Source organism: Nipponia nippon, unplaced genomic scaffold, assembly GCF_047370975.1.
Source record: "Nipponia nippon isolate SJK-2023a ecotype South Korea unplaced genomic scaffold, ASM4737097v1 scaffold_24, whole genome shotgun sequence".
Lineage (NCBI taxonomy): Eukaryota > Metazoa > Chordata > Aves > Pelecaniformes > Threskiornithidae > Nipponia > Nipponia nippon.
Window position 1 is genome coordinate 5006734 of NW_028262341.1, and position 27452 is coordinate 5034185.

A 27452-nucleotide genomic window follows, 5' to 3' on the forward strand; every position below is an offset into this window, starting at 1 on the left:
TCACTGCTTTGGAAAACTGTCTGCTCTCCATTAGTTACTTTCTCTAGAAAAAGAATAAAATTCTGGGTGAATGACACTGTAAACAATTATGACATATTGAATGTAGAGAGCTGTAAACATAGATAAAAATATTTTAAAATATGCCTTTACTTTTACTAGTAGTTGTGGACACCTGTTCATTTAAATTCCAGAAAGCAAAGAGTATTAGAGAAAGGAAAAAGTTACATATATAGACATGTAATTATCATTTATACGTAGATATTCATACAAACACCTATTGGCATGTGAATATTTGAACTAGTAGTGCTTAGTCCCCTTCTGGGAGTCAGTCAGTTAGAACACAGTTAAAATTGCAGTGTGATACAGATGACCCCGTGTGTTTTCTGCAATAATTCATGCAAAACACTACTGAATATTGTCAATAAAAATAAAATAGCAAGGTCACTGGCTTGCATATTACCATAAAACAGAAGAAGGGGTTGGATATGTAGATTTGAAAGAAAAAAAAATTGGCTTCTAAGTGTACGTTCTTTAAGCCAATTCATAGATTGTAGGAAAAGCCTCTTAAACTATAGCTAGTAATTCTGAAGTACTATTTTTGTGATTTTTACTTGAGGAAGGCTATAACTAACTTTAATAGAAATTTAATAGGAATAGAAACAGTACAGTTTATCCTCATTTGTAGTGTATACTGTTTTTCTTTCAAATAAATTGAATATTGAAGTGACTAAGGTAAAAATTGAGTCAAAATTTTCTTACTCTCTTTTCTCCTATTGTTGGACTAATCTGAAGCTTACCTTGCAAAGAAGGCTCATTTTGAACTATCCAGAATCACAGAATCATAGAATGGTTTGGTTTGGAAGGTACCTTTAAAGATCATCTTGTCCAAGCCCCCTGCCATGGGCAAGGACATCTTCCGCTAGATCATGTTGCTTAAAGCCCTGCCCAACCTGACCTTGAACACTTCAGAAGATGGGGCCTCCACAACTTCTCCGAGCAACCCGTTCCAGTGTCTCACCACCCTCATCGTAAAAAATGTCTTCCTTATATCCATTCTAAATCTATCCTCTTTCAGTTTAAAACTATTTCCCCTTGTCCTGTCGCTACAGGCTCTGGTAAAAAGTCTTTCTCCATCTCTCTTACAAGCCCTCTTTAAATATTGAAATGCCACAAGAAGGTCTTCCCGGAGCCTTCTCTTCTCCAGGGTGAACAACCCCAGCTCTCTCAGCCTTTCCTTATAGCAGAGGTGTTCCATCCCTCTGATCATTTTTGTAGCCTCCTCTGGACCTGCTCCAACAGGTCTATGTCTTTCCTGTGCTGGCAACCCCAGAACTGGATGCAGTACTCCTGGTGGGGTGTCACCAGAGGAGAGGGCTATAATTGCCTCTCTCGATCTGCTGGCCACACTTCTTGTCATGCAGCCCAGGATACAATTGGTTTTCTAGGCTGCAAGTCCACATTGCTGGCTCATATCCAGTTTTTCATCTGCCAAGTCCTTCTCTGCAGGGCTGCTCGCAATTCTTCATTCCCCCAGTCTGTACTGATACTGGTGATTGCCCCATCCTAGGTATAGGACCTTACACTTGGCCTTGTTGAACTTCATGAGGTTGACATGGGCCCACTTCTCCAGGCTGTCAAAGTCTTTCTGGATGGCATCCCCTCCCTCAAGCAGGGAGGGGATGCCATCAGCTCTACTCTGCCACTCAGCTTGGTATCATCCACAAATGTGCTGAGGGTGCACTCAGTCCCACTGTCTAAGTCTTTAATAAAGATACTGAACAGTACTGGTCCCAGTGTGGACCCCTGAAGGACACCACTTGTCACTGATTGGCATTTGGACATTGAGCCACTGACTGCAATTCTTTGAATGTAGTCATCCAGCCAATTATCCATCAAGTATCCCATCCATCAAACCCATATCTCTCCAATTTAGAAACAAGGATGTTGTGCGGGACCATGTCAAAGGCCTTAGAGAAGTCAAGATAGATGACATCAGTTGCTCTTCCCTTATTTACCAACGCAGACACTATCATAGAGCGCCACCAGATTAGTCTTCCACAGATATTACAATAAGCCTGTCTGCTGTAGTAAAACATCTTCCTGAACCTCAGTAGCAGTACTGTGTTTACCATTTTGTTCTGTCTGTAAGACCACAGAGTTTGTTGTTAGCCATACTACAGAGGACTCTCATGTATTTTTGTTACTAAGAGCAGTATAACAATTCTGGGTTTCACCATGCATATCTAAGAGAAAAATTTTGCCCCTTGGTAACTGCAAAAAGGATCTGTTTGTACACCGTTAAATAGTTTATTGGAAAACTATAGGTTATAATGGGGGGGGGGGGGGGTGTTATATACATTTATACACAGATTTTCATTTATTAGTTGTACCTCCTTTTCTGTCATGCCTATTTACTAGAGTGTGTCCAAAGAAGGGCAACGAAGTTGGTGAGGGGTCTAGAGAATAAGTCTTACAAGGAGCGGCTGAGGGAGCTGGGGTTGTTTAGTTTGGAGAAGAGGAGGCTGAGGGGAGACCTTATTGCTCTCTACAACTACCTGAAAGGAGGTCGTAGCGAGGTGGGGGTTGGTCTCTTCTCCCTAATAACAAGCGATAGGACGAGAGGAAATGGCCTCAAGCTGTACCAGGGGAAGTTTAGGTTGGATCTTAGGAAAAACTTCTTGACCACAAAGGTAGTCAGGCATTGGAAGATGCTGCCCAGGGAAGTGGTTGAGTCTCCATCCCTGGAGGTATTTAAAAGAAGGGTAGACGTGGTGCTTGAGGACATGGTTTAGTGGTGGACTTGGCAGTGCTAGGTTAACGGTTGGACTTGATCTTAAGGGTCTTTTCCAACCTTAATAATCCTATGATTCTATGATACATTCTTCCTAGTCCCCTAGATTTATCCTGGGTATTTTTGAGTCACATCTCTCATACCCTATTCTGGTAGTTTCTAGGCTTTCAAGAAAACATCATAGCCCAAGGACAGCTAGCCCAGCAAAATTCTGCTTTTACTAATTGTTGTCAATTCCTTTGGCAGTGGTTTGTGATCTTCCCAGAGAGCTTACCATACTCTTTTCTTATGCCTGGGATATTGCTGTAAAAGCATATGATTAAAACAAGGTTGTAATAGAGAATAAGCACAAATAAATAGAATATTTCAATTGTCTGGAATACCAAATATATGAGGCTGCCCTCTCACACTCTTTTTTACTGCTCCAGAATTGCCCTGTTGCTAGTCGTGTTGTTTTACATGGTGATTGATACAGCTTGCTTAGGTCAGGGAATTTTCCTCGGCAGTAGAAGGCTAGAAGAAAGGGCAATGGGAGAGTCAAGAATTAATTATCTCTTAGAGCAGGCAGCTCTTCCTCTTCAAAAGCAAGTGTTGGAAAATAGCGTGAAAGCTGATTTACAAAGAATGTCAACTCTACCTCTAGTATGCTCTTTCAAAGATACGCGTTGAGTTTGCTAGAAAAGAGACTTCAGTTTGAACTGATTCAGTTTGCCAGCCTTTCAGCAAACATGTTCTGTTGACTGATTATTCTACTATATATAGAAACTAACTTCTCAAAAGTTAGCCTTGACAGGAGCCAAGTCAGAAGTCTGCATTGGATAAACAGCCTCTGGGTGAACTAATATTTAAGTTTGCAACGAGAAGGACTGCTTTTGAAGGAAATCAGGTTATATAAAGCAAGGTGGTTGTATTTGGCTGAAATAACAGGAGGTTAAAATAGGCATATGTAAGATATGACTGCTTTTTCTTGACAGTCCCAATATGCAAATATAAAAATTGGAGATGAATAAGACAGCAATCCAATATACATAATTTTATTTTCCAACTGTTTGCTAACCTTTCATAATTTCACAAGAAGATTTGGCAATATAACAGAAAAATCTGAACTGATAAATCACATGCATTTTTTTCTGATAATACCTTTGTGAAGAGATGACCTCCATTTACTGAACAACATGTAGTGGCATAATTTTCATGCCCTATGCATAAATATGTAGTAGAACTTACCTGATTCAGATATCATCATTGTAAATATGCCAGAATTAATTTAAAGATTAAAACTTTATGTTGCCAAAATAGAACTTCATGAAGAATGCCTTAGATATTTAGCTGTAAAATTTTAACTACCTTCTTGCATCTTTCTTCATATAAATGTCTTTAATATATTTATTGTCTTAGCAGTGTGCAATTCCTGATCATGACAGAACATGTTGGATGGTCCACCTCTATCTACGACCATCTGAACATTTTAAGAAGCAAATAAGCCATACGAAATGCAAGTGCAGGACATTCCAACCATGCTTCTGTGCTCAGGAAATTATACTGAGGACAGGACTTTTGATTCTCAGTGAGAATGTGTATCTAAACCTGTAGTTACATGTCTTCCTTATCCTGTGAGCTATATGCTAAAATCTTTATCTTGAATTATAAGATACATATCATGTATCTAAGAGAACTGAAGGAACAGTGAATTGCAGGAGTACTTTCATCTTGAGATGACAATGTACATCTAGAAATCAAGAACCAGGTTGGCTACCTCTGAACTAAGAGTTATGTACATTACTCAGAGTATTCATAACAGTGATGGATATAGTATTGGATATAATATTGGATAATAATTGGATAATAATTGGATATAATATTTTAGTCTTCATAGTGCTCCAGGGGCTTTTCTTTTTTGTAATTAGAAAAACAAATCTTTGCCTCTGAGATTTTTACAAATACAGTTAAGACAAAATGCACAAGCATAATTAACAGCTGAAATAAAGAACAAAGATCTGAATAAGATAATAACTTAAATGCATAATCTGCAGTCATGTAATTTAGATTGTTTGTACAGTGCTTCACAGGCCCAAATTTGCTTCCTCCTTTAAAGAAATCTGCAGAAGCAAGTTAATTTGCATGAGTTATGCCTGTACAGTTGTGAATTTAGCACTCATTTAATATTTTGCATACTTCTAAATAATTTTATTATATGGAGATAAGTAGGTTAAACTTTTTCTTTCTTTTTTGGTTTGCTGTTCTGGGATTTGCTATGTTCCTTGCATAACAGTAATAACATAACCTATAATAAGATACCTCGTCTTTCATTTGATTATACCATAAAGTGTCTCCAAGATGTATGAGAAAGTTTGCCAAAAAAAAGAGATTTAGTGGGAAGGTTAGAGAGGCCAATCTTTTATGTTTTTGTAGTAATGATACAGTCTTCATGCTTAATGGGAGGTGTGCTTCTCTTTTAGCAGGTATTCTTTAATTTTGAACTCTTCCTTGCCACAAAGAGCAGCATGTCAAAAAATATAAATGAATGAAAAAAAATATTTTAACAGGCTTTCTGCTTCCTACTTTTACAAATTATCTGTGAATAATTTTGTCTAATTGGGTTTCATGGACATTTACCTACCAGCTTTCTGATCTGCATATCAGCTACTGTTAAATTCTGCACATCTTTAACATTCCTAATCTGGAGTCAGAGGTTTTGTCATGAGTCGCTGATTGCATGTTGGTGGTGGCGGTGGTATTTTCTCCTTTGAACTCTATGAGGAAATCTATTAACTTCTTTATTTTGGCCACAAAATCCTGTTACCAAACTCCTTTTCTACAGCAGTTGTCAAAAGCAATTGAAACACTGTTATTAAAGCTTATTTAAAAAAAATTGTTTTTGTGGCATTTTCGTAGTTCTGTGCTAAGTTTAACCCATGACTTCTTAAGCAATAGTCTGTAAATGTTTTACTAATTTAGGTCTCCCACAAATCAGTGAAATTCTTTGAAGCTATGCATTCTCCCCAATCATCTAGGAAAACGTAAAGATCTTTCAGGTTTTGCAGTAGGTCTTCATGTCTAGCCAAGAACAATTAAAAGCAATTAAAGTTGCATTATCAGTTTAACAACCTAAGGGCAAGACACATAGTAAATATTTATAGGTAAACTCGGAAGATCATGCAAGCTCTATTATTTAATTGCTTCTTTTATTGACTTTCCTATTTTTAGAAAAAAATTAAACATTTCAAGCAATAGAAAAGACATAATATGGGCCAACACAGTGGTGAGAATACAAACATTTGGATACATTATGAAAGCATAGTGCATTCTTTATTTTCCATAGTTAAATTGTCTAGATGTTTGCTGCAAAGACATACTCACCATTACATTTCAGAGTTTTAGTATTATTTAATATTTTCCCATTTTATTAATTTCTATTTGATTACCATTTTCCACTGCTCAGACTCATTGTACTGGAGAATTTTATCTATAATATCAGGTATGGAAGGAAAGAAGAAAGCCTTCAGGTAGTCTACCTGACAGTTTTGTAATGAAACAGAATGAATATATAAAGTTAAGGAGTAGTTCTAACTCTACAGACAGAAGAAACAGAAAACTGACAATTTCAGAATATGAAGTTTATTTTCTTTTGAATTACATGTCTATTCTAGGAAGAAGAAAATGTATTATCTTTTGAAATATATAATCCAATTCAAACTGAAAAGTTATGCTTTTTACTGGATACCAATTGAAAAAACATCATCAAAACCCACCTGCTTGACTGAACATGGTATTCTCAATGGACTAATCCTGGTATCCTGAAGAGACTCCCAGTGCTTGCAATCCATAAAAGAAGTGTGTTGTTTTTCCAGTTCATTTCAGTTACTTTTCTGGTATTGCCACAGATTTTGTCCGTAGCAATGAGCTGACCTTTGTTTCATTTGGCTTATCACTTATTTCTGTTTTGATACTTTTGTTCAAGCAAGTTGGTTCATTCAGATGCTAGGTTTTCTCTCTGCCCAAGTGCTTATCCATTGGTTTTCCTAACTGTGATGTATAAGATATAGAGCAAAAAGGCATTTTTAAACAACCTTTTGCTATGAAATGAGGGCAGTTGTTGACTGAAATTGTACAGAAGGTTTTTCACTGCTGCTTTGCTCCCTGGTAAAACAGATTGCAGCAGGCACCATCAAATTATTCTTTCGTAATCAATAGGCACTACGTAAGGATGAGAGAGGTTAACCATGTGAACTGTACCATCATTAGGTGAAATTACAATGACATATACAAATCCACCTCCAACTTCAACTTGCCATTAGGTGAACCATCAAAGGTGTGACAGTGGATCACGATGGGGAACACCGCAAGGCTCCTCATCATATTCTTGCTCTTCTTCACAGCTGCTTCCACCTTTTTCTTCTTCATTCCTCCTTGTCCTCCCAGCCTTGGACTACCTAGAGGCCACATGGCTCTTTGTGCTGTCAGATGCAGGGACAGAGGTTGGCAGGTGTCTCCTTCCCGTGCTTTCCGAGACAGGTGAACCCTATGTTTGAAGGGAGTTAGTCTACAAGATGCATTTGACACTGGAAAATTATTTCTCCCTTACTCTTTTTTTTCTCTGCAGTGTCTGAACCAGCACTACTCAACTGGCAGAATCTATTCCAGGCCCCAGCTATGAATAAATTTTAGGCAGTCTCATCCCGTATTGTAAAATTTAGTATTTCTGACCATTTTTCCAGTTGGTGGCACATAGATGTGACAACTGTTGCAGTTCTCATTTCTGAAGAAGTCATGCAGAGTCTGACTGGACCACAGTTCTGTGGTGGTAAACTTTGTGGACCTCAGTAAGCTGCTGCAACCTGTTTAGGTTGCAGTAGGTGTAGACACTTGAGTCTCATCATTAGATTATTTCTCTGTGTAGGTCAGTCTTATAGCACAGCAGAAGATGGACTTAAAACTATCACCATAGTCTTTCTTTGCAAAGTTTATTTCAGAAATATAAAATTGTGTGAGTTTATTTTGTTACAGATTTAAAACCACTGTATGGGAAAGCATAGCTGTTTGGAAATGTTCTGGGTTTTTTGTTTCCTTCTATTTCTTGTTCTTGCTTCTGCTATAAGGAAACCAAACAGCAAATGCAAGGCTGACAGCTGTTTCAGGCGAGCAGTCTGGCATTTTATTACCTGAATCTTATGCTATTCCTGTGGAGTTCCTTGCCACTGGATACTCTGAATTATCAAAGTTCACTGTAGTTAGTTCAAGATGAGTTTGTGAAAGAGAAGTCCCCTGAAGATTCCTAAATAGAAAGAAACTGTGTCTGGTTCAGGAAGCTCCTGAGTTGTAAATGAAAGAATTGCTGGGAGAAGTATCACATCTGGCCAGCTTTTTTGGCCCTTGTTGGAGGCAAGGCCACATAAACTTTTGTTCATACCCAGTACACCTCCTTTTAGGCTCCCATTGAGGTAAATCATTTTTTCCAGCACTTTAATACTTTTCCTGGTTCATGAATTTTGTAATCTAATCCAACTCCGTCATGAACATATTGTGGCCTATCTTTCAAATTCTCACCAGCATAATTTTTATGTAAATCACTGGACAAAATCTTGTGTTTATGCTAAGGACTCCCCTACTGTAATAAAACTACAGTTTTACCACCCATCAAAACTGACTACAATGTACTGCAGCCCTCCGAACAATAAGCATTGCAGAAAAATAAATTTTATAGGTAAGTTAATAAGGAAAATAATCTTTTTTTCAGCAATGGTGAAAAGTGAGAAACAGTGAGTACATTTAGTTTTTTGGTAAATTGAATATATATAATTTCACCTGGCCAGATACCAAGCTGGGCTATGGTAAGTTTTCAAACTCTAAAAACCTGCAACTAGACCTGCATAAGCTGCATTTATCAGTATTGAGTCATCAACTCTGCCAATGTTTCTTAAGCTTGTAGTTAGGGAAAAGGGGAGATATTTCAGGGAGAGGCATGAACAGTTGGGATGGTGATACATGCATACATAGGTACATATACATATATATTTAAGGAGTGGGTGAACTGACTGTTGCTTAAATAAAACCCTTTGTCATTCCTAGTATTAAAAAAAGGTGTGGTAATGGTGTAAAAAAAATGTGGACCTGCATGGTTCAAATACATAATGCCCAACAGAGCTACTTGAAAACATCTCCCCTACATCACACTGATGTTGAGTTGACTGCTCCATGGCAGTCTTTTGTCTGGTAAGGCTTACTCAAGTAGTCTAAAAGCAATTGCTTGCACTTGGATTTAGAGTAAAATTCTTGCCTGCCCAGAAAATTCATCTGCCCGGAAATACCCTTTGAGTTTGTTTGGGAGGGGGGTGTTGGTTTTCTTGCCATGTGAGGGAAACCACAGATAACTAGACTGTCTATTTTGGTTCATTTCAAGTCTATTTATTGGTGTCCTTTTCCTTTATGCAGAGCTGTTTTTACAAACTTAAAAGACATTGTTGCTGATTTTCTGGTATGTTTGTTCTAGTAATTCAGCTTTTGTTTGATTAAATACAACAAATTGTCTGATCAAAATGGGTGAAGAAAATTCAAACAGATGAAACTAAATACTGCCAAAGTTTCAACTCTTTATTAACCCTTTACAATACTGATAATGAAGCAATTGTTACTGACAAACATAAAAGCAGAATCATAAACTGTACAAACATTCAGCCTCTGGTAAAAAGCAGGTATCTTCAGACCATCTTTATTGTTATAATGCATATATAAATTGACATGTTTTTACTGAGTAGCATTCATTACATAAATTTTTAGCAGAATTGCTCAAGGTACACTCCATAGAGATCTTGTTAGCTTCAGTGATTCTGGTTTTACCTGTGGTCATTTTATTCTGGTGAGATGGCACTGAATTTATCAAATTTCCCCCTCACACACACTTGGAGATAATAAAGTCAGATCATTGCACATCAAAAGTATATGATCTAGATATCATATTGCTCCATTTCATTCAGCTTTATGTACACAGCTATTTCAGTGATCTATGGCTGCGACAATCTAGTGGTGCTAGGTTATGATTATTATTACGGTATTTTTCCATAAGGGATGTTTATGTGCTAAAAGCAGAAATCACAATGTTAATTTTTGGCATGTTCTACTGCCGGCAGTTTGTCTTTCTGGAATTTGCTTTCTTCTCTCCCCTGCCCCCCACCTGAGTTGAACCATATTGCAAAGTAATACAGAAGCCAAACCATTATTCAACTTCCCAAGATAATTCTCTTCATTGTTCATTTTGGTCTATGTACAGCATTTAGAATTGTATGCCGTAGTGATCATTAGTAGCCAGTCCATTATATCAGTTGAATTTCATAAGCAGCTGAAGTTTTTTGCATGATTTTGAGATTTAAACAAAAAGATGATATCATGCCATCAATATCTGTGCACAAATAAATTGATGAGTTCCTCTACAGATAATTACTGAATTTACCTTTAGAATTACATTTACAAAAAGTGACATTTTTTGAAGTATGTTTTCTTATTTTTTATTTTGGTAAGTTTTGGTATTAAAACCCCAAAAACTTTGAGGTTGCCAGTTCTTTGTTGGTTTTTTTTTGTGAACATTGTTAAGTACACAGCTTATAAGTATTTGGATTCATTAGTGTATGCAACGTAGGATAAAGAGAAATACTTAATGCTCTACTTCTTACTCTACTACCTGGTACTTTAGAGGGCTTTACATTTTTAATTATTGTAAAAGCATTGTGATATTGGCCATGTATATTAGTAGCTGTTATAGAAAACTTTGTTTCAACATCTGTTGAGGCCACAAGGAATTTTTCCATTTTGACCAAGGGACTTTGAGACAGGTGCTTTGTGCGAAAGGGATACTAGTACCTGTGGAGTGTGGCATAATAAATACTTCGCATTTCCATTCTATTCATCTAACAAAATCGAGTTCCTCCCAGACAAATAACAGAGGTACATAGCCTTAATCTTCTTCCCCTGATGCTGCTCTGAAAAATACACATGTATTATTAGTGTTATGGATCAGGGACCCTTGGGAAATCCCAGACCTTTAATAAATTTTGGCCAGACCTCACCTTGCCATGGGAGAAGTGATTCAGATGCTTAATGGGCATTGATTGTCATTTGAGACAACCAAGGTTATCCAGTCTAGCCTCCAGCTTTCTCTTCATAAGGAATGGGTCTTCCACAGGCCCTGTGTTGTATGTACTGATTGTATGTACAGATCCTTTAGATCTCCTGTGACATGAAATACATGAAATACATGAATCTAATGCCATTCTAAGGCACCAATACCCACCCATGATGCCTCCTCAAGTCCTACAGGAGGTCTCTAGCTGCCTAGGGCTCATAGCACTGCATCTTCCCATTCACTGAGAGAAAGCTTGCAATCCTGCTTGCACAGAAATAGCACTATTTACAAATGGCCAAACTGGAGAGGATTTATATCATGCCCTCAGACATAAGTGGCAGAACAGGAGTACCTTAGCAATGATTAGAGCTGAGCATTCAAACACTTTTCCTTAGGGAATCTGATTTTCTTTATGCTGTAATGGCCTTTGTTATTTTCCAGTAAAAACAGGTAGGTTTTTTTTTTCTCTGCAGGAAAAGCAAGGCCTTGTTAACTGGTCCAAAGAACTAAGTTTATTTTAATACTTCAGTTTTATTACCTTTAGTCCTAGGTTACCTCTACCCTAGCATAATGTTGATTTTCATTTCTAACACAGTATCTCATTTTAGTTCACTAAGGAAATACTTATCTTTCTTTGTTAAATGTTACGTCACACTATCAAACAGTGGTTGCAGAACAGCCCAGGTTTGGACTCCAGGTTTTACTGAGCAGTATTAGGCTTTAATAGGGGAAACTTGAGGAACACAGTGCCTGCTCACATTGTGCTTTGCTTTAAGTCATTCCCTTGTTTATAAAAATATACACATGCATTTCTGCCAAAGCAATAGTTACAACCCTGAAGAAACTACTGCCTACCTTGCTGGAAGGTAGTCTTGACTTTGGCTGTTGCCTATATTCAGAAGACACTTACTTTTTGTGCAGTATTAAGTGAAATGCCTAAGTGCTCACAAACTGCTGTTTCTAGAATGATGCCTGTCAAAAGCGCGTCCCCGCTCTTTGCTGATGCCGTATGACTAATGCAGAGAGGGGCAATGCCCGGCTGAGCACCTCTGCCCCTGAAGTGTGCAGACCTGGGCAAACATGGACTTTGAAGTCTGCCGTGAATACAGTCAACACGGAGGGTCAGCATGGTGTACCAGGCTGTTTGCAACAGGAATGACTGGGGGCAAAAGCTAACTTCTCCTTTCCTTTTTGCAAATTTTGTCCACGCAGACATCTTTTTGCCAGCATTCCTTAAATCTTTTATGCTGTAAATACAGTAGGGAATATAAAATGCAGCTGTGTGTGTGAGCTTAAGGACAGATTCTGCACATATTTTAGAAGGTGTATGAAGTTAATTGGTGCAGTCTGTCTTTGAGGGGCTCCTCAGCTGAGTGGAGTTTTATAGGGTCAGACACCTTCTCATGTTTGGCTTGCAGTGAAAGTAACAACAAATCAGAGAATAAGCTATTCGTATAATTTCTATGTAATTCTATACATTGCCAGAGCCATAACAGTCTTTATGCTTTTTTTCTGTTCCCTTTCCTCTCAATTCTTGAAAGTCTGTTTCCTCCCAAAATTTCCAGAGCTTGCCAAGAGCTCTCCCTCAAGGTCAGCGCATTTTCTGACTCTGCGTGTGCTCTTCCCACCTGCAAAGCACCCATGCAGGATTTGCTGAGCTGTGCTGTGCCCCCCTGGCCCCTTCATGCCCTAGTCCCCCAGCTGGCCATGCCCTTCTGCTGGTCTCCTGGCCCCGGGGGGGTCCTGACAGCCCAGGCTAGGGCAGGAGAAGGGCTGCCCATCGCTGGAGAATGAATTCCAAGGCTGGCCAGAGACGGCAAAACCGGGTCCTGTGTCAGTAATGCTTTAAAAAGTGTTTTTCCCAGGGCGCACCAGCTGAAATGCTGTGTTTGTGGTTTTCAGAGATCCCCTTAGTCTTGTACCTCTTTGCCCTGATTTCTGTCACCTGGCTGTGGGGAGGACTGCACATGGCTTACCGGCACCTCTGGATGTTAGTCTTCTTCATCATCTTCAACAGTCTGCAGGTAAGAGCTGGCACCTTTTCCTTCAGTCCTCTTGCAGAGCTGAGAGTCACCTCCACCGCTCACAACATGTTTGGCATTTCAGCTTCACCAGCTGAACAACATCCAGAAACACATTGTGACATGGTGGAAGTGTTAATTATGTATTCTGTTTATTTATGAAATTAACATATAGACTGCATATTAAAACAAGGGATGCATTGTTTTGAAACAATAGCAGTATAATTGCATAGATTTTATTTCTTAGCTAATACACTGGGAAAGAAAATTGCTTGCTTCTGTATGTAATGTGTTACAGAGATAATTATAGCAGTAAAACTGAAATCTCTGCAGCCTTTGCAAAAATTGAGTATTTCAATTTTCTGTATCTGTTAACTCTAATTAAAAAAAAAAAACAAAACAAAACAAAGACTTTCAAATTGTATAACCATAACATTGAAATTTTTTTCATTATTAGAGGTGAGCCTTGAGGCTTAGCTTTTCTCATGCAGTATACATATTGGTAAAGCAAAGGTATTTTCATTAAAAAAAATCAAATATAGACTAGACTTTGATTATTAGTTATAAAAAATGCAAATAGCCTTTTGCAGAATTTTATGCATGCAAGTGCTTCCACTGGACTCAGTACTGTATTACACTGAATTCAATGCTATGCTGGAAATTGTGGAATTGTTTACAGAATAGAGGATAGTATATCACGGATGGGAAAATGCCTGTGATGTCTGAAAACAGTGAAATGATGAGGAATTAATATATATTTATCTCTATCTCCCAATATATGGTGTGCAAGTTCCTCTGCCGTTTTTAATAACAGAAATATCTGTGTTAGCATGTATGATTTACTTATATTAAAAATCTTTACACCTCATCAAAAAAAATTAATTAGAAAGGTATATTTCAGAAAAAAGATTTATTTTAGATTTTCAAAAGATGGAAGTTTCCTTAAGCAGAAATCTAAACAATTTCACAAAGTACATCTCAGACATAAATATTTTTTTAAATTGAGGAAAAAAAAAAGTAGCTTATTCTCCTTGCAATACATTTAATTGTTCAGTACATATTGTCATTTAACTATTTTGTATATATTGGCATATATTGGCTGAAATTAGTTATGCTGTTTTTTTTCTGTGAAGTTATGTGAGTAGATTTGCTCCATTAATTGTCCGCAAGCAAATAAAATTGCTTTTTAGGAAGGCAGCTGAGCTTTTTTTGCAGTCAGACTGCCATAACTCTGCAGGACTGGCAGTAGTACCAAAGTACGTTCCCTCCCTTTTCTCTCCCCCTGCAAAATCTCAGAGTACAGGCAAACCCCCTTGGGAGTTTTAGCACTACAACTGCAACTACTGCAGCTTTATAGTGAAACTTAATGCACTGATATAGAGCACAAAAGTGTGGTGACGTGTGTGTATTTACATGTAGATAAATATTTTTATATATCCTTCCTTACTGTCTCTCTACAAAGAATTATTACTAGAATCTGATCTGGGTTTGAGTTGCATAGGTCCATCTTGGATACAAATTTTTGAAAAGGGTAATTCATTGTAATTGAGATTTTATGTCAGAGGTAAAACAGTGCCAGAGCACTGTAATATGCATGGATATTTACTTTAAAATAAAATTACTTTCTTGCAAGTGCATACTTAGAGAAGAGGGACATGAGTACTTTGTGAAAATTATCATTCTTGGCCAGAGTGTTGACCCTTCTGTGTAATTGCCAGAAGAGACTTTATATTAGTCTACTTTATATAACTTGAAATTTCATTTTATTCAAGTAAAGTTCAAAGCCATAGAATTATTGTTATTTTAATTAATGTTGCCAGTTTCAAGACACCAATTCATGCAATAGGATCAAGAAGTAAAATAGGATGTTGAAAGCCAATTCTGTAAAATATGAGACCCAGAGGGTCTGTGGGGGATTTATTGCATTAGTGGTCCAGTATGATAGCAGGTGATATGGAAAACACAGATACAAAAGCATGCCTAGAATAATGTTTAAGTCATGACTGCTATTAGAGATGCGCCACTGAATGACTCCAAAGTTAGGATTTTGTTTAGATCCAGCTAAAAGTGAGATGATACCACAAATATTTGCTTTTCTCAATCTATGTGAAATTTTTCAGTTGGTTAAATTTAATGCTTTTATGTAGTTTTGTTTCCATTCATGTACTTTAAAATCTTTGAACTTTAGGAAGTTTTTTTGGTTTGTTTTATTGGTTATTCTTTGATTGTTGACTGATCTCTTATCAGCATTACTTGTCCATACAAAAGATATATACCAATAAGGCCTGCGTAGGTAGTACACAACTCTTGTGTGCTTCTGCTGGAACATTTTTATGGGTATTACAATGGCAGAAATATTTCTACCATAATTCCATACAACTGAGAGTATACATATTTCTGTATATATTGTTTTGGTACTCAAGGACCTGACATAAATAACTTTCACTTTCAAGAGCTGTACTCGTCTGTCAGCAGTGTGGGGTCATGCACAAAGATCAAATAACTTCTATTGGCAGGCGCATTTCTAATCTTTCAGAGGCATGTCCCCAGTTGCATCTCCACCCTCAATTAGACAGCTGGGAAATATATATTCAGAAACTTTATTTTAAATCCTTCAGAGGAGCTAGAAAATGAAAAATTAAGAAACCAAATACTACAAGCTTCACCCTCTACTGGCTGGCTTGCCTTATGTCGTTATCACTGCTGTGCAACCCCGTGGCAATGCCAGACTGCCTGCGTTGCCCTTCTGCCCATAATTTATCCTTTAACTCTCTACCAACACGAGAAACTGCTTCACCAATGGATATCATCTCTTTTGTATTGGGATCAATTAATTTGGCTTCTTGCCCTAATGGTAGATCGCAATATCTGGGGAATAACTGTAGATGTCAACTGGCACGCAGAAGATACTGCAGCATCTCCACAAGAGGCAAATTTCTATGCAAATTACATCAATATTGATCTTCTACATCAAAAGGAGAAATCTGTTGGTTTTGCTATTCCTAGCCCTAGAGAATCTGTAAAATCTCAAATATATAAAATAAATGTTCCTTTATTGAAAGCAGATGCAATAATTTCAAACGTATATTCTCTTCCTGGTTAATATTTTAAATCAAAATGTGCAGGGCTGTAGCTCCAGCTCAAACAGTAGTAAATAAAAACTTTTCCTTCCAGCTATGAAGAGCTCAAGAACTTCACACTTCACATGTTAAAAACATTTTTTATCCTTTGCTGGAATTTTCAGACATAAAATGTAATAGGAGAGCATCCACTACCTTTTGTTACTAGATATTGGAAATTACTTTTTAAAGTATAAAGTTACCAAATATTTAAAAGGAAAAGATACCTTTTTAGTGGTGAGTATCCCGAGAACAGTAAAAAAAAATGGAGTAGCTCTTTCACAGTACTACAGTTTTTATATTTGTTTGTTTGTTTTAATAGGTGATTGTCTTCAGTGCTTTGTAAATCTCTACAATAAAATGAGTTTAAAAAACATTTCCTGTAACACCCCCACATTTTAAATAACAACCCCACATGTATTGTTCTCCTGTTTTAAAGTTAGCAGTTATCTAATCAGGAAACAGAAAAACTGACATGTGATTCAGGTGACCAGACATGCAGCATGAAATGAAAAACAGGGAAGGAACAAGGTGAAGCCTGTAAATTTCCTTAATCTATACTTTTCATTAAATAACCAGCTACATCCAATTGTCTTAATTAGAGAAAATGTCAATATGCAAACTGTTTGCGTAGAAGAAAATTATGTATTACAAATACTAAATACTGAATAAATTAAGATTTTGCTGTAAGCAGGTATAGCCTTATAAAGCTTTTGCAGACCACACTCCCACTAATGAGGGGCTGGTCGTGGGGAGCACACAGTCCCTGCTGAGGGACACTTCTAGTCTCCAGGCTCTGCAGAGCCAGATTCATCCGCAACAGGGGCAGCCATCTCCAGTGTCCTTTGAAGCTTTAATCTCAGCCCAGCTGTTTGGGAATGGGACAGAAAAATGGGACTTTGCAGTGGATAACACATTTTCATAATTATTTTGAGAGGAACTAGTTATCTTTTAGTGCATGCTGTTGGCATCTGATTCCCATGTGTTATGCCTTTATCAGGTCTCAGAATTGATAATGATTGTTAAAACAAGGCCATTTTCTGCAATAAAAGGCAGGTTTACCATTTATTGGTGGGTATTTCTGTTACACAACATGCCCTGTTTCAGCTGGAAAGCAATTCAGTGTTCATTCAGAGCTTTTCCCTAATAGGAAGGAGAATATGTGATAGTTTACGAGAAACAGAGACCTGCTTCCGTGGTGCTCAGGAGCTATAGACTGTGTAATGAACCAGGACGTGACCCATTAAAATGTGTTGGATATTCAAGTGGATTCAACTCAGGAGACTGGAAGGACACTACATGTTATCCAACTTAGTTGTTTAGCCTTATGACATACATTTCCTAGGAAATGCACGTGATAGAAAAAATCGTCTACAAATGCACGTGATAGAAAAAATCGTCTACTAAGGACAAATTGTTTCCGAGCGCTTCCTGCAGGAAACGGTTCCCATCAGAGACGAGTTTATAGTACGAGGTATTCTAGTGCATAGAGGGGAAAGCAACTCTTTCCCTTTAACTTCAGGAATAAACATGCAAAGTGAAGTATGGGGGAACAATAGCTGATTTACAAAATAAAAAAAAAATTAGAAAAGCATGAAAGGAAAAGGATAAGCAGCATGTTTGGGATATCTGATGTTTTGAGTTCCTCAGCAGTATGCTCCTGATTATCCTACTCAGGCAGATCTGTGTGGCAGAAACATACTCCATGCTCTCATGTGAAAGGCCTTGGGTCCTCATCTTTTCACTTGCAAAACTGAGAGGAACATTTACCTCTTTTCTTTACATACGATTGCCTTCATGGATTTATTCACAAGATATTTGCCGGGGTCAGGAGTGAAAGAATAAGCTGCTGTCTTATGTGCTTGTCTCTAAAGGTTAGGATTTCACAGGCTGTTTTGCATACGTGATACTCATCTAAATGATTGCTGCGTTTTTCATGCAGTTAGGGGGTGTTTCTGGTTTGTATAGCTAACGTCATCAGTGGCATATTTGCTGTTCCATGGATCCAAAGTTCAGAGTGGTGGGTGGATCTTTTCCCATTGTTTGCAGAGGGGTTGGGATGAGGCTTCAGACCCATTCTCAGGCTTTTCCTTGCAGCTGACTTTCTCAATATAATCTTGATTATTCTTTGGCTATATTTCCAGCAAAATGTGGTGCACACCCCAAGTCTCTATCTTATAATTTAGGGTGTATCTACTCTGCAAACTACAAGGTATTAGGTACCCCTGAGCTAACCCTGTTGTGGTTTCCTGCGCTAAGCCCCACCATGCCCTAGCCCCAGCAATAAATTAATTAACTTTTTTAGTAAGTAATTTTGAATCAAAACCTTGCTCTTATGAAATACTGAAATGTTACTCATCAACAGTATCATAACTCCATTTTTCAGCAATTTTAAATCAGGAGAAAAGTAAATCAAAACTGGGAGGTGTCCCATTATTAACCACAGTATTCAAAAAGATCTTGTGTCGTTGTTTTGGCTGATGCAGATAAGGGTAAAATGTCTTTGCCCACTCTGTGTTTGAGCACACCAGGATGACTCATGCCCACATAATGACCAACAGTGTTACGTGTAAAATACTTCTTCCCAAGAAACACAGGAAAAATCTGGCACTAAGAGTTGACTGTTAGGTTTTCCAAACTGGGCAAAAGGGCTGACTTGCCTAATATGACAATTTTTAAAAGTCAACTTATTTGTAGTGGATTACAGTAAGAGAAGATTCAGGAGTTCAGGTACAAATGTTTGAAAAGCCCACAGTACCTTTAACAAGAAGTAGGAACATACAGAAAATGAATGAACAGGTGCCCGCACAAATCTGGCATTGGCTGGAGTAGACATGATTCACCAAACTTCATTAATTATAATAGTAGAGGCAAACCAGAATGGGAGCAAAGGCTAGCTCAGGTAGCAAAGGAGATAAAATATTAGAGAAAACTAGTAGATATGTGGCAAAAACACCCCTCAACATTATAATGAAGAATACCCTGTTTATGGAACAACAGAAAATAAATGTAGCAAGAGAAATCAATATGCCACAGTTCTAGAAGCCAAAAAAAGTAAAAAAAATACAGCATATTGAGAAAGTAAGAAGAGAACAAACATATACAGTTTTGTAAGTGCATTATATTAGTGTAGTAAAGAAAATAAACAAAAGTATATTGTTTATAAAGCTCATGCCAGCATCAGTTGCAAGTTAAAGATATGTTTTTTCCTAGAACATACTACTTAACTGTGGGACATAATCAGGGGACACTGAGAAGGCCACTGCTATAAATAGATTCACTTCCTGTTTCTTATGCCATCTTCCTAAAGCATCTCCTCCTGATAAGTCAGAGATGGACTAGATGATCCCGTACAGCAGTTCTGATGATCTAAGACACACAAAACCAAAATCAAGTACTAGGTGGACATGAGATGCGAGTAAATATGGTGGGCTGCAAAAGGCTGCCTAAAGATTTTGCAAAAAATGATTCTACACTACAGATAAGCCCAACAGTAGACAATGAGGTCATCATAGTATTGCCAGGATAAGTTGAACTACAAACAGAATATCAAGAAAAGCATATAAGCTTGTTCAAGTAGAAATAGTACAAGCAATACCAAACCCTCTTCTGTCAGCTGAGTGCATAAACCAAACACAGTTAAACACAGCTCAAAGAATTCATACACTACTCCAGAAACAAATTAAAATACACATCCAAAGCAAGCATTGCATTTTGACATCTGTGCAATAAAGAAGAATTCTCTGTATTCCTAGTTACCACCCTAAACATACTCTAATACATGATTACTCTACTGACTTATGAAATTATGGTAAAATATTCCCTTTACCTATTCAAGTTCTTTTGTGATGGACCTAAAGTTAGACTATAGCTGAAGGCAAAACAAAGAAAAAAGTTTGCAGTGTCAGGTAAACAAAGGAAACATTGTTAGGCTAGAACTAAGTATCTCCTAAAGATATAGGAGAAATTGATGTCAGAAGAGAGTAGCTTGTGTCTAGAGCTGTGTTTATCATGATGACTGTATACAGAATAATGCATAATAAAATTGCAAAAAGTACAGAGTGAACATTTGCAACAGAAAAAAATGAATAAAATGTCCAGAGAGGTTTGGGATCTTCATTGCTATATGGTTTTAAGACTCAGCTAGACAAAGCCATACAGACCTGATCAGTGGACTGACCCTCTGAGTGGACTGAATGACCTTCGGAGGTCCCATCCAGCCAGATTTCCTGTGATTCTATGATTTGACATGTGGGAAGCTCTATTCTCAACCCATTTGTTGTGATAGATAGATAAGAACACTGACCATATGACCCTGAGGTCATGAGTTTTTAGAAAAGCAACAAATATCACAGAACTAATGATAAACCTAAAGACCTGGAAATTATATAGACAGGAAAGTTTGGGTAAAATATTAGCCATCTTTAGGAATGACTTCAGAGCAGTGGATTCAGTTTCTCATGTTTCACAACTGCAGTGTGGTCCCTATGCATACATGTCTTCATGCTGAACATCATTACGATATGAAGGCTGATCTGAACATTTCTGTGAAATAAATGCATGTAAAGTTTTAATAGCCTCTAGGAAAAGACCTATTCCCTTTTCCTCCACCCACACATTTCCTGAACAAGAACCCTCTATATTGTACAAGCCTGATGTTTCACCAGTATGAGAAGGATGTTTTTCTCCTTTTCTTCATAATAAATACAGATGAGGCCTTGTTTGGGGGCTTGTAAAACTTGTGTTAAAAAAAAAAAATATATATTCTCTTATTTTATATACAGCTTCAGTGGCCTCCAAGCAACTACTGTAGAAAGAGTGAATAGCATTACTGCTTTTGTCTCATAGTTTCATTATTACTCAGCATATTCATGATACGCAATTTTAGCAGAGACCATGATAAGCTAAAATTTCATTCTGAAATAACACCAGAATAAAAGGAATTCAGTAAAGACTGACTTCATTAACTTTTTTATGAAGTACTGCATGCAACGTAAATTCCCTCTCGGTTTGTATTTTATTTTATCCTTGACATACAATACATTTTAAACAGGAGTCACTGTTGGAGGTTGTTTAGATTTTTGGAATGTCATCCAGCTGAAGAATGTTGAAGGAACATGAGTTAGAGGACCACTATCCAACCTTAATTTGTAGGATAACTTGTTGAATTGGTAAAAGAAGAACAGGAAGGGGTATTAAAAATGTATACAAGACTGGGAAAAAGAAATCCAATCATTTAAGTGTATGGTCCATATAGAATAATGTGTGAAGGAATTTTTGTCATGTGAATAAAAAGGTTATTGCATACAGTAACCAGTGTCAGGTAAGTAGGAGTTCTAAACTTTTTTTAAAAAATAACACTTAATAAGCTTTATCACCTAGTGAAATTCTCCTGGATTGTGAGCAAGATAGAGTTAAAATAATCTTGAAAACATCAGTGAGACCTTGGCAGCTTTTTCTTATAGTACTTTTAAAAAAATTTTCTTGTATTAATCTGCATGCAGATAAACTGCAAATGCTTATTTTCCAGTGAGGACAGAGCAGTCCTCTAAGTGCAATTGATAATGGTTTTGCCAGCCTAGGAAATAATGAATTAGAAGTTGTCCAAACTAGGACAGAGTTAGCCTAAAAGAAACTGTTGAATGGATTCTTTTCAGAAGTGCTTTCTTCTAAAGAAGTGTTGTTGTGAGCCCAAACAGGTCATATTAGGACTAAAGAGGAGGTAGTTTGCCAAAAGAAACAATTATTTTTTGAAACAGTGACATGAGATAGATATATATAGTTTGCTTTTTACTCAAAAACATTTTGGCATAGAATAAGCAAAGAATCCTTGAAATAAAGCTGGAAGACCTCTAGACACCAGTAAAATATTTTTGTGCCACAACATAGGTTCAGCTATATCTTATATGCTAAATATATTTTGATTTTGTCAACTAGAATCCTGTTAGTTAGACATCAGTTTTACAATTAAAGATCAGATACTTAAAAGTAAGATAAAATCTAGCTTGGATGTGGTAAAGTTAGGCATACTAGTCCAAGCCATTATCTGCTAATCCAAAGGAAATGCAGCAAATCTGTTCAACTCTTAGGGAGGTATTTGATACAGTGCCACAACAAAATTAGAGGATTAAGACTAAAGGGGAAAATACAGTGAAAATAAAATGGGAAAAATAAAAATAAACAGTAATATTGCATCTTGATACTAATCTTCACTTGCATTTTCGTTATGACTGTGGCAGAAAAAATGCTAATATAGCTTTTTGATTACACAGATTTAGGAGTAAGTGGTGACTCAGAGGACTGATGTATCCTACAGAATGAAATGGATGATGTTTAGTCTGTGGAATGACTTAATAGACATTATATGATATCTGACAACACTAAGTGAAGAATTATGCACTAAGATACTAATAGGGAAAGAATTTCTGCTATAAGTTGGTAAGTTATATATAACTGAGAAATACAAACCAAGATGAATGTATTGCTTTATCTCAGGACACATGCAAATCATGAGTATGATACAGGCTTGAAAGAAGCAAATGTGATGCTAATTTTGTACCCAACAGCAATATGAATGCCATTGTAAAAGGTACTGGTGACGCATTATTTGGGACTCTGTGGACATTTCTGAGCCCATTGGTCAAGAGATGAATTCTGTATATGGTAGGAGTAGAAAAAAGGTATTAATGGTGATCTGGGATTTGAAAATCTTATTTCAGAAGCCTGAAGTATTTCACATGTCAGCAATCATCTGTTTTCTGTGTGCATACTGGCCTTGATCCAGCAGCTGTATAATCACACTAGTGTCATGTTGCACACAAAATAATGCATCCTGTCTCTCAGCAGGCATTTTTTAGAGACTTCAGTCCTTTTTCAGACTTGGACCTATCACAGAACAACTTTTTGAGTTCCAACATGTCGGTTCTGCTCAGGAGGCAAGATGGTCTAAGGGCATAAAGAAGGCACTGAACATCACTTTCAAAGTTAAATTCACTTTGACTATATATACTAGCACAGTACTCTGCCAGCTGTGATTTGTATGGGCAAACAGTTAAGCATCTAAGCTGCTCAGAAACACTGAGTGTGTCTGTGATCTCATACCATTAAATTCTTTGAGATTTTCCATATTTCCTTCTATCAACAAAAGGACCATGAATTTAAGGAACATGTTAACGTGTCGGACATTCATTCCAAAGTCAGTTTGTTTGAAAGTATTTAAATATAATGTTGCCAATGTTTTCTTTTCATACTGAATTTTTGTGATGGATTTTTTTCTCCAAAGGGGAACATGTCAACAGTTAAATGTGAGATCTGAATATAACCGCTTAGTAGCAACTCTCTCCGGAAGCTTTCTAATGCATGTGAGGACTGCAAATCATTTGTGTCTGGAAAGAGTTGAGCAACTGTGAATCTGGAGCTAACCACAGTTGGATGAAAATTGCTAAATTATGTTTTCTTTATTTTGAGCAAAATGTCAAGTGTTGCTCTTTTGCCTTTGCCTTGACAAAGGTCAATCAGATTAAAAAAAGCACCAAATCAACTCATACTGTCAGCTGATTATTTGTTTAAATCTTCAGATGTGTTGTTTTGCTGTTACAACAGAGTCATGGAAAGTTTTAGTGACAAAGATGTATTAGATCCTCAACTGCAAAACTGGGAACCATGCTGATTTTTTTTTTGTTGTTCTTTTTGTGTCTTCTTAAAGTAGGGTGAGTAGAAGACTTAGCTTTGAGAGGGTTATCATCTTATTTTCTCTGTGTGTGTGTGAGTGTGTCTAAATAAAACACCTGATCTACTGGGGACTTCCTAATATTGTGATTGTGCTTCAAATAATGTGTAACAGGGAAGCAGGCTGAAAATTGTAACACTTATCCTAAAATATGATCAGATATCCTGCATACCCAGTAGAGGATTTTGAAAGTTCAGTACTTCTTATGCCCCAGCACCCTCTAGGATTAATATTTTGAGTTCCAGGAAAAAGAAAATTGGCATTTTAATAGGCAGAGTGATTCCTTTCCTAGTGGAGTAGAGCCAGCAGCTCTTGCAGGACCTTTTTCTCATTCCCGACTTCTGAAATATGGCAGGAAAACAGTGATTCTCACCATGAAGACTGCTGCTTTCCTGCAAAGCTTTGTTATTTTCACACTGGCTTTTGTGTAACCACCCATTGTTAGCTGAATAGGCCAACCTATGTGACAGAAATTTTTACTTCATAAAAGGCATATGTGCTTATAGGTCTCTCTTCAATTCTGTCATTTCATTTTCATCAGTGAATAAAAAAGGATTAGTCACACTCCTCACCTCTAGGCACCTAAATTAGTAAACTGGTTTCCAAAGCCTTTTTATGCAGTCAGTAAAGAGAGAAATGTGATTCCAGGGGATGCTTCACCAGACACGTATGAAGTTCCTGCTTTCTCATTATTTTCAGTTAGTATAACATTTCAGTATTTAGGCTCTTTATACTGTAATGTTTTCTTAAATAGCAATATATTTGTGTTCTAAAAAACCCAACAAAACCCAACGCATAAAACAGTGAAAATAATTAATGGTCATCTTAGGAACTGGTTACTTTCAGGTTACCCTTTAATGATAAAGAGTGCTTTGTCCTTTCCTTATTACAGTATTTTTTTGCTGATGAACATCTGTTAAAAAGTCTTGAGAAATGAGCTCAGGTTAGGACCGCCTGCTTTAGCTGTTTAAGTATATGCTTGCTTCTCAGTAAATGCTAATGCCTAGCAATTATTTAGATTGAGAAACTATGATTATGTATTAACTGTAATGCTCTGCGGTTCACAAATGGGCCAGACTTTCATTGTGTTGAATACTGTACAGAGAACAAAGAGATGTCCTGTGTCCTAACGTGTCTGTCAACTCCGATGTGAGACAAGAAATGGGCATGCAGGACATGCAGTACAAACAGGCAGTTAGACAACAGGCCAGCATGACAGACAGGCAACAAGCTTTTGTAGCCAGAGACCTAAGAGGAGGTCATCAAGAAGGTGAGCAGGTTGGATATTTAACTGTTTGTCCATAAAAACAATAACTGGTGGTGCACTGCACTATTCAAAGCGCTGCACAGTGGGAGGATGAGAGACAATGGGAATAAGTTGAAATAAACCTCAAGTACGCTAGGTACCTTTGAGCTGAGTAAGAGAGGAATAAGGACTGTTTCTGTGCTATAAAACCACACAAAGGACCATCTCTGAGGAGCATTTTGCAACAAGCAGCGAAGCTTCTTCCCTTCTTCCCATGGCAGGAATCTAGTCCTGTCCTTGAAACTCTACTGCGATTTAGTCCCAAAGACAACCCTGTCCTTACGCACCTGCTTCTTTGTCGCCTTCTGCATAGGTTTTAAAAAAATAATATCTAGACATCTCATACATTGAGAACAGAAAGTCTGCTAGCATCCATTCCAATATTTTTTTGCCTATCTCAGAACTTTTTTCATTTTTCCCGTAGAAATACATAATCTCAGAAGGAGAAACAAATCATTTGTATCCACATTTCCACAGAGGCTTTGCTATGCAAATAAACACAGTGCAGATGTCCTTCACGTAGGCTACAGTAGTACAGGATGTAGTGAGGCAGGCCATGGAGTCGTGATGAGATTCTTGGACCACCTGAGGTTTTTCTTAAGAATCAGTGTAGAAATAGTCTAAAAAGTAATTTATCCAAGATCTAGCTGTGTGTGGTGAATTTTGTTTGAATTTATTATCCCAGTCTCTTGAAAAACAACGTAACTGTCCTACTTTCCTTTAGGACTCATGAAAACCAACTGAGAAAGTATCTTTAGGGTAGGTAATTACAAAATTTTAGAAATATTTAAAGTAACAAAAATTTTGATAGTTTTGCCTCTCAGAAAACATGCTTGTAGAAAAGCATACATCTGTTGTAATAAACATTATCTGGTGTGTTTGGACAAACTTGGAGGGAGATTTGAGAAATGCAGTATTTTCACTAGTGTAATATAAATTTTAAGTTCATATATTGTAAAGAAATTTCAAAACACTCATAAGTAGTCATCTTCTGCTTGTGAAAATTATCACAATAAGATACATTGATATAATATATGAAGAACGGAGAATGAATTATTTTTGAATTACTATCTTTTTTTTATAGTTCATCTGGCCTGTAAGTAGTTATGTCCACTCTGCAGCAGCATGAATTACCAGCCTGTCAATCTTCAGAGTAGCTTTCTGAGATGGATATTATCATCTCTGTTTTATAGACAGCTGGAATAAAAGCCACGGGAAGATAAATGGCTTGTGAAGGGCCAGCATACTTGCTAATATAGGAAGCAAATTTAATGGCTTCTACATTTCAGGTTTGTGCTCAGTTTATTAAACCACATTACTACCAATCTCTTAGTCTGTATTGCTACAAGTAATTTATTTTTCCAAATGGATTGTAAATGGAAGCCAAATATAGTGCCACTGGTTCATTAAATACCTGTAACAGTAGAGAGTAGAAGGAGATGTGGGATGAATGATTTTCAGCATAGTCTAAATAAAGACCCTTCTCTTCCTGGAAACATCTCTTTTTGGATTGCTCTACATTGCCACCCTGCTTTCCATTGACAAAGAGCATTAGCACAAACTGTTTAGTCACTTTGCTAACATGGCTTGGCTTAGCTTGTAGGAGTGATTTGTAATAGCTAAAATGCCAAGCATGGACTGGAAGAAAATAATGCAGTACTTAAGACTAAGTGACATCTAAGTTACTTGCCTGGAAATTTCTCCTTGCACACTACCAATACAAACTATGCAAAAAAAAAGAAAAATAAAAAAAATCCCAGGATCATAGTTATAGCTTTCTGCCAAGAATATGATTTCTGTGTGTGACTTGTATAGATTTAGCCATCTAGTGCATTAAAAGATTATTTTCTTCACATACAAAACTGCTATACTGTATACCTCAGCTTTTTAAAACGTGTTTGAGTAGGAGTTAAATGGTTCAGTTACTTTTTTTTAACAAAAAAGAAGAATCAGTCTCCATGTCAATACTCAAAGACTTTGTGTAGAGCACAGAAGAGTCTTGCAGTAGTTTGGGGTTTAGGTGTGTTTTGCAGGATACTTCATCCTATCCCACTGAGTAATCTCATTGCCAGCACTGCTGAGCCAGAGGATCATAATTTAATTTCTTTTCTTTACTGCTGTCTTCATTGTTATTACTTGTTGACCCCAGGAAGGCAACAGGGCAAAAATAATCCCAGAAAAAAGCAGCGTATAAGGTTACTGTATCTTCTCCTCCTGAATGGTGAAATTAGACTCATATTATGCTATGGGATATTTTCTTTAACAAACTGGATAAAATCTCTATTTCAATGACCTAACAAGAACATAGAAAAACAGTCTTTTCATTGAAAGTGAAACCTTCCTTTTAACACATTCCACAAGTACTGAAAA

General features: G+C 37.1%; 1 protein-coding gene across 1 annotated transcript in view; it reads left to right on the forward strand.

Moving 5' to 3' along the window:
• Positions 1–27452, forward strand: part of ADGRV1 (adhesion G protein-coupled receptor V1) — a 286915-nt gene that overhangs the window by 234895 nt on the left and 24568 nt on the right. The window contains exon 87 of the mRNA XM_087761398.1: positions 12810–12931. Coding sequence (XP_087617524.1) covers positions 12810–12931 — 122 coding nt within the window. The remainder of the gene's footprint in view (positions 1–12809; positions 12932–27452) is intronic.